The sequence below is a fragment of the Belonocnema kinseyi genome, chromosome 4 (assembly GCF_010883055.1).
Source record: "Belonocnema kinseyi isolate 2016_QV_RU_SX_M_011 chromosome 4, B_treatae_v1, whole genome shotgun sequence".
Lineage (NCBI taxonomy): Eukaryota > Metazoa > Arthropoda > Insecta > Hymenoptera > Cynipidae > Belonocnema > Belonocnema kinseyi.
In genome coordinates, this window is record NC_046660.1 from 112707537 (window position 1) to 112715956 (window position 8420).

At 32.4% G+C, this 8420-nt stretch overlaps 1 protein-coding gene across 1 annotated transcript in view; it reads right to left on the bottom strand.

The window, feature by feature from the left end:
* Window positions 1-1950: 1950 nt before the first annotated feature.
* Window positions 1951-8420, bottom strand: part of LOC117170685 (transcription elongation factor SPT6-like) — a 44513-nt gene continuing 38043 nt past the window's right edge. Inside the window, exon 9 of the mRNA XM_033357654.1 lies at window positions 1951-5081. Coding sequence (XP_033213545.1) covers window positions 3985-5081 — 1097 coding nt within the window. The 3' untranslated portion in view covers window positions 1951-3984. The remainder of the gene's footprint in view (window positions 5082-8420) is intronic.

Genomic DNA, 8420 nt, shown 5'->3' on the forward strand with positions numbered 1-8420 from the left:
TCAAAACGTGGAAATTTGACAAAAACTGGGGGGGGGGGGGCGTGTCGAATTTTACATAAATCTAATACCTTTTCTGATGAGAATGTAATATACATCTAACATATTTCAGAATTCCTAAAAGGTATAAAATCGGCATTTCTGATTTTTGGTGGAATTGTGAGCCATGACAAAAATGGGAGAAAATGGCATATTTTAATGATTTATCATTATTAAAGTTATAGAGGATGTAAGTTAGCATAATTCTAAAGCAAGTAGAAGACGATAAAAAAATCAAACCCTTTTAAAACATCGAAAATATTATAAAAATTCAAAAAAATTTTATGAAACATTCAAATTCTACATAAATAAACGAAAACAACCTAGCACCTTAAGAAAAGCTTTAAATATTAAATAAAAAGTTTTAAAAAGTTCACAACTCCCTCACTCTAATAGGAAATTTGACAACAAATTTGAAAATTTCAGAAAAAACTGCAAGTGTCTAGCATTATTCAATTTTAATATTATTAAGAATAATAATAGATTATTCAAACAAAAACGCTTTCTAACCACTTTTTAGCGTGATCAAAATTGAATATTATTAACAATCATAATAAATTGATTAAGCAATTCAAGTAAGCACATCATTTTGAGTATTTGATATATTAGCAACAATTTTTATTTAAAAAACGTAAAAAATCATGATTAGTGCCAAAAACTCGCAAAACCCATTTTTTATCTTGTTGGAGTAATTTAGAATCCTATAAAACAGAGTTATGGGTGATATGTGGAAAGCAATATTTCATTCGTATTCTATCGTTCATTTTATGATAAAAGTTGAGATTCAATAGTACCAGCTGACAGTAAGTCTTTTTATGTATTTGTTTCCTTGAGATAAAAATTCAAAAAGTTGAAATGGCTCATTTTTTCACTTTATTTGTTTATATATTGTTGCTCTGTCACAAACAAATGTAATGTTGAATATTTCTAAAAAATAACTTTAAAATCAGTTAAGAAATACAACCTGTGGGCGATTATGAACAGTAAATTCCTATTCTAGAATCTAGACCACTGTGGTCGGTACGAGGGCTGGGTCGGCTCGAGTGGAACGTGCGCGCTTCAATAAAAAATCGCTTATATCTTTTCAAACAAGAGAACCATTTGGCTCAAATTTGGTCAAATTGTTCCTTAAACATCAAGGAACAACTTTGCTACTGGAAGTTTTCCGGTCGCAAAACTTTCCTACAGACTTTTTTCCGTCAAAGTGTGAGGAAACGATTCCTGCCGGTAATGGTTTGCAATAATTTTTATGTTGCAAATATCACAAAAAAAAATATTTTTAAAACATAATTGGCATCAGTAGAGGTTATCCTGTTTGGAAAAAAACCGAGATCATTTCCTCAAGCAGAAGCCATTTTCCAGGTCGTACAGAGCTAAAGTTACGGAATTTTCCATAATTCTAACCCCTTTTCCAGCTTGTTCAGGGCAAACGTTACGGACAAGTCCGTAACTATAGATAGTGCCTATTTATAATTGATTCAATCTGAAAGATTGATTTTTTAATTTATAAATTTCGAGTCTCAAACAATGAAACTTCTAATTATTTAATGATAGAAACTTCAATGAGGATCGAAATAGTTTTAAAAATTAAAATACTTGTCTGAAAAAGACCTCCTTTCTTATGCAGAGTTTCAAACAGCTTTTCAAAAACACAAATGATAGATTTTGATCAACTAAAATACGTTTTATTTTATTGTTCAAATATTCTCAATTGTAATTTCTTGAATACAAGAATAACTCGTGCTTAATGAATATAATTTACTTAAATGTTAAATGAAATTTTTCATTTGACAATGAATATAATATACATATGGAATATGGATAAACTTAATAATAAAGGTATAAAAGAGCCTTTAGTGAAATAAATCTGCAATTTATTCTGTGATTCAATATATGTATATTTAATATATATTTATCACATTTTTACTACACAAAATACCTAAATAAAAAGGTATATATACACACACACACACACACACACACATATATATATATATACACGAGAAAAAATCTATTCGTTACGTGATGAATAGTTATTCAAAAACGAATTATGCCTTCAACAGCAAACTAATATCTTTCTAAATGCGATCAAAATAAAGGCAAAGTAATGATCAAATTTTAATAATTAATATATCATGCAGAGTTCTCCTTCTATAAATAGAAAAGGAATGTTAAAAGTAAACGTTAAAATTTAAACAATGATTAGTATAAAATATTAAATTAACTGGATAAAATACAAGCAATATGTTTTCTAATGAGATTTACAATAATTACAGTTTATAAGTATTTAACCATTAAATAATATCCTACAATTTTAATAAATTCAATCCAGGAAATATATTTTTTTTCTACGTTTACTACATAGAACAGTTTTCTAGTTAATGTTTGCTTCTTTGCTCGAAACAAAAACTCAAGATACAAGATTATAAAAAATGCATATTAAAAGATGTATAAATGCACATTTAATCACAAATGTATTATCTGTTTAGTTAATTTAACAAGTGAAAGACACGAACTATATTTTTCTATAAGTAAAAGAGAACTCTGCATAGTACAACATGCATCGTTTCTTGAATTTAATTGCGCAACGAGTAAAAATTCAATTCATAATCGCATATTTTCGGCATCGAATGTCTATTTCTATTTACTAAAATTAAAAAAATGTTATTTTCTTCTAGAGAAGAGCTCGGAGTGATCCTTTACTTATTTACAAATAAATGTTCAATATATACAATTTTTTGTGTACGTATAAATTACGTCTAAATACTGTCGCAGTTGAATTTCGTTCAGTTATGGATTACGAAATAATGTGAGAAATTTGATACAAAAAGGTTTATGCTAGAACCACAATTTTCATACATTTCGTTCTAATGATTTTTTAACATAACAATTTAAAAAATAAATTTAAATTCAGAAGATTAAAAATTTTGATCTTAGTAAAGCTTTATTCATACGCAATAAATATTTTCCTTCATTTTGTTTGTAGCTAATTTTTGTTATTAAATCCTTAATCTGAATTGTGAATTCGCAATTTAGTTGATTTAAAATCATTCAAGACAAAACCAAATCTTGATACTTTTTCAAACTTAAAATACGTACAATAAGCATACAAACTCAAAAATATTCAAAGAAAAGTTGAATTTTCAAATTCAAAATAAAAAGATATTAAAATCAGGCGCTGATCCAGGGAAGTGACCTACGGATGAGGGGGGGGGGGCGTAGGAAAATTGTATACACTTAGAGAGCTATGACCAATTAAATAAGCCAATTGTATAAGCTGGATCAATTGGATTTGTTACAAATAACATGTCATGACGAAATTGCATATTATTTATAATGTTTCTCCATTACCCTGTGAAAAAGAAAAAAGAGAAGGTAAGTCATAAAATCCTAGGGGGACAATCACCGGTTATGCAACACTGTACATCCACGCCTGATTAAAATTTTGAAGTTTAAAATTGACGAGGTTAAAATCTGAAATCTTCACAGAATCAAAAACGTTTCGTTTTAATCTTATTTCATTAAAACTTCTAATTAAACGGCTTAAGAATTACTTCTAATAGAATGTCTGTTAATATCTAGTATCTACAGTATAATTCAAAATTAAAACTACATAAAAAACCACAATTTGAAATCTAAAAAAATTGTGGCCCCTACACGAAAAGCTATAAAAATATATTAAATTATTTAAGCAAATTATATAATCTTTGTGCCTAGATTAATTCTTAACTCGGTCGTAAGAAAATGAAAGTCGCATCAAGAAATCAAAGTCACTGTCACGTAGACTATTACAATCACAAAAGTTCATTACAACCCCATTTCTCAGTTTTCGTTCGCAAAGTTCAATATTTAAACTAAAATGCCTGGGACTAGAAACGGAGGATCACTTGTCCCAAAATGAATTACAGTTTATGAACGACCGACGTTTGAGAAAGCGCCAGTCACAAGTTAATCTTTTTTTAACGAGGGATCTCTGCAAGACCCTACCAGAAAAGGATTGTCATCATCCAAGAGTTCATTTTCCTGTCGCGAAGAATTGTTAAAATGTACTGGCGGGAAACTTTTGTTTCCGTTAAAACCCGGCATCCCTGGCATCATACCTGCTATACTATCTCGTAGAGATACTACCTCATATCTAGAGCCTCTTCCTCTTCCTCTCCCCCTGAATTTTAGTGTACCTCTACCTCGTAAATTAAATGGGCCTTTTTTGAAGAAAGGCGAAGATTCTCTGGAAGTCTCTCCATTTTCGTGGCCATCATCTCGACTTTTGTCGCGCGAAGATCCCACAATAAAGGGATTATCTTCCTCAGGATCATCATCTTGAGGAGAATGTGGATTGAATTGAGGGCTTCTGTGCCTAGGAGGACTTTGTCCAAATCTAGGACTACTATTTCGATAAGGTTTCGAGAACCTTGGACTTCCTTCTCGAGGAGGACTTGGGTTGAATCTTGGACTTGCATCCCGCGAAGAGCTTGGCTTGAATCCCAAGCTTCTTTCTCGCAAATTATTCGATCTGTACGCGGGACTTCTGTCCCAAGATGATCTTGAGTTATACCTTTTTCCAGGACTTCTATCGCGTGAATGAGAATCATACCTTGGACTTCCGTCTCGAGAACGTCTTGAAGAAAAACTGGGGCTTTTGCCTCGAGAAGGACTCGATCTGTATGTTGGACTTCTTTCCCAAGAAGACCTTGAATTAAACCTTGGACTCCTTTCCCGAGAGTGTCTGCAGCTGTATCCCACGCTTCTTTCTCGAGAATGATGCGAACGAGCTGGGCTTCTTTCCCGATAAGAAGATTTTGGGTTGAACATCGGACTTCTGCATCGAGATGGACTCGAACGGTAACTGGATTCTCTCTCTTTTCCACGACCTCGAAATGAACCTCGGAATGAGTTTCGCGGCGGACTAGACGGGTAATCGTGTGATGTTTTGTCACGACAAGAGCCCACTGTGAATGGATTGTAGTCTCCATTGTGCTTTGGTGGTGATCCAGGGTTGGAAAACTTCTCGAAACTATCTCTGCGTGTTCTGTCCCGGGATGAACCTATAATGCGAAAAAGAATAAAATTTTATTAGTTGAAGATTAGTTCAAGTTCGCACTCATGGTGGTCACTTTAATCTTATAACAAAATTACGGGTCATATTGAATAGGAATTGAAAACTGAACTTGAAATTAAAGTATTCTATGTGGAACTATTATACATATGGAGCGTTTAAAATTGGAAATTAAAGTATTACAAATAAAAATCGAAAATTGATAAAAGTTGCTATATAAGAATTTTTTAATCTGACAAAAATTAAAAGGGACTTTTGTACAAAAAAGTTTTAGAAGTTAAATAAACATGTAAATCAATGCTTATTAAAAAATTGAATGAAAAAAGGAATTTTCATAAGAACCCTAGTTTAAAATGTTTATTTTAAGGGCATGTGACACAGCTTAATACCTATATTACCGACCACAGTTTTTCAGTTCACTGAATGTTTTTTTGAACCTAAGAACTTTTTTTGTAAATAAGATATCGAACTGAAACTTTGGGAAATGTATTAGAGTACAATAAAGTACGTTTAGGTACTGCATTTTGGTAGGAACTTCACTGAAAATTATTTCATCTTTTTTCTGAACCTCAACATTTTTTGAACGTTCGAACTTTTTTTATACATAAAATATCGGTCTCAAACTTTGAGAAATGCAAGAGCCGAAAGAAAATTACGTTTAAGTACAAAGCTTAATAATAAAAGATGTAAATAAATATATTTCAACAATCAATTCCAACGGCATCAGCCGGTAACGTTGTAAACGAAAATACGAAACCTGGCGGCCACTAGACGAAGCTCTAGAGGGTTCGTATTTTCATGCACAACGTTACCGGCTGATTCCGTTGGAATGGATTGTTGACATTTTTTTTTACATCTTTATTATTAAGCTTTGTACTTTAACGTAGTTTTCTTTCGGCTCTTGCATTTCTCAAAGTTTGAAACCGACATTTCATGTATAAAAAAAGTTCAAACGTTCAAAAAATGTTGAGGTTCAGAAAAAAGATGAAATAATTTTCAGTGAAGTTCCTACCAAAATGCAGTACCTAAACGTACTTTACTGTACTTTAATACATTTCCCAAAGTTTCAGCTCGATATTTTATTTACAAAAAAAGTTCTTAGGTTCAAAAAAACATTCAGTGAACTAAAAAACTGTGGTCGGTAATATAAGTATTTAGCTGTGTCACATGCCCTTAAACCCCGGATATTTGTCAAGTGTGGAGTTCTGGACGATTGGAAAGTGGGGTGGCGCAAAGGAGATGGAAGGAGGTAAAAAAGGGGAATTCTCTTTCGTCTGTGGAATTCCACACCTCATCTAGGTCCACTTGTGGAATACTCGACACAGTTCTTACCGTCCCTACATGCATGAAAACCTGTCACGTTCTCTGCATGTTTACCGCGAGAAAAGTGAATCTTTGTGTGAGTGTGACAAAAACTTTTGTCACTCTTATGGTACCTTTTTCTACTCTCTATCACGTTTAAACGAAACGATAATATGGCTTAAATAGTCCCTACCGATAGAAATCTCTGAGTTTCCTCTAGCGAAATAGCCTGGCCCATGTGAGACTATAAGCAGAGTCGATTTGATATAATTTAGTCTAAGAGATAGTCTGAGGGATTTGGGTCCTTTTTTCAAGATCCTTTTAGTGGTCCTTTTAAGAGTGGTGCGACGTTAATATAATTAGAGATGAGGTGGGAGATTGCTTATGCCGTGTATTTGATTTCGACCGACTTACCGCAGCGCGCCCTGTTTGCCTTAACCTTCCGGGAACTAAAATTAAAGGTCCAAAAGTGCGCCCTGTTTGCCTTATTGTTATTTTTCGGGAACTAAAATGAAAGGTGACTTACCTGTATGGACATAGGATACACGGGACTAGGCATGCCATCCTAACTTGGACGAGCGGGGCTGAATCCACGTGAGGGGGAGAATTACATGAGTGGGGAGAGCCGCCATCTTACGATGTGCCATTTGATTATGCGCACGAGAATTTTTTCCGACAAACTGTGCATGAAAATATAAACATGTGGGCGCTGCCATGTTTGTTGCGGGACATCAAAAGGTGGCGGTCCTCCCCCCTCATTGCATCACCCCCACAACGGTATGCCTAGTCCCTTGTTTCCTATCTCCATGCTTACCTGCTACTCACTTGGTAAAACAGGGTACAATTTGATAAAGTCGGTAGAGAAGATCGGAGTTGGTAACAATTATACATAATAAAATAATAAATTAAGAAAAATGTATCAAATCTACTCCTTTAAACTTAATTATTTAACTAAGCTTTGGCTTTAATGGTTTTTTCAACTAGAAAATCTTATAATAATAAAGATAATTTTTTATTTATTATCTCCAGTTCTTAGAATAATATAATTATTAATTAATTTACAATTAATACTGTGAATGATTATACCTAATTATTTTGATCCATGTATATTTTGTATATTTTTTTTATGTATATTTTTTTTTTAATTAGAATCGTAGACTAAAATTCTACTTCTTTCGGCTCAGCTGAAAGAAAATCTGAATTAGTAGTTACCATTTTTATTTTTTATCAAAAGTTTAATAATAATTGACATAACTATTATTTTTCGTGGAACTTTTCCTGAATATCGATATGACAAATTATTAATACTAATTTGAAAAGATTTTTACCTGAAGATTTCAAATGTGATATTATATTTATAGTTAATTAAGTGGTTAATAATTACTAATATTTCATTATATATTAAAGCTTTAACTTTGACAAATTTTTAATTGTAAAATTGTAATCGCTTCGAATGAAACATTATTTTTCAATTACATTATTCAATTTTGATCACTCTGAATTAGTCTAATTTAAAAAATTGAAGTTGGTCATTTGTTTTTCAGAGATTCTGATACAAAAATCGTTTGATATATGCATTTTTCTTCAATTTCAAGCAAATTCAATTAGAACTTAGTGAACATGATAAAAAAATTTTAATCTTAGTATTTGATATGTACATACAAATGGGAGAGAAATACTGTTTTGATGTGGAAGATAACCGTTAACTGCACTTTGGATGAGTCCCTTGAGCCGCCTACCGTTAATTGCTTCAGTTGACTTTATCCAATTTGCAGTTAACGGTGTTCTTCCAAATCACGGCAGAATAGGCATGTCGTTGTCGGATCTAAATAACGAGCGGGCTGTTCTACCTACTAGGCAGTCTGATAAATACCTGAAAATTCTAAGAGATGGCATTAGTATTCACTAATGTGAACCATTTTTTTCAAAACTTCAGCCATTTATGTTTACACATTTACAAGTTACAGCACTGAGAAGCGACTAACCTCCGAGTTTTTTTTTAATATGGAAAAATCTGAGTTTCGAG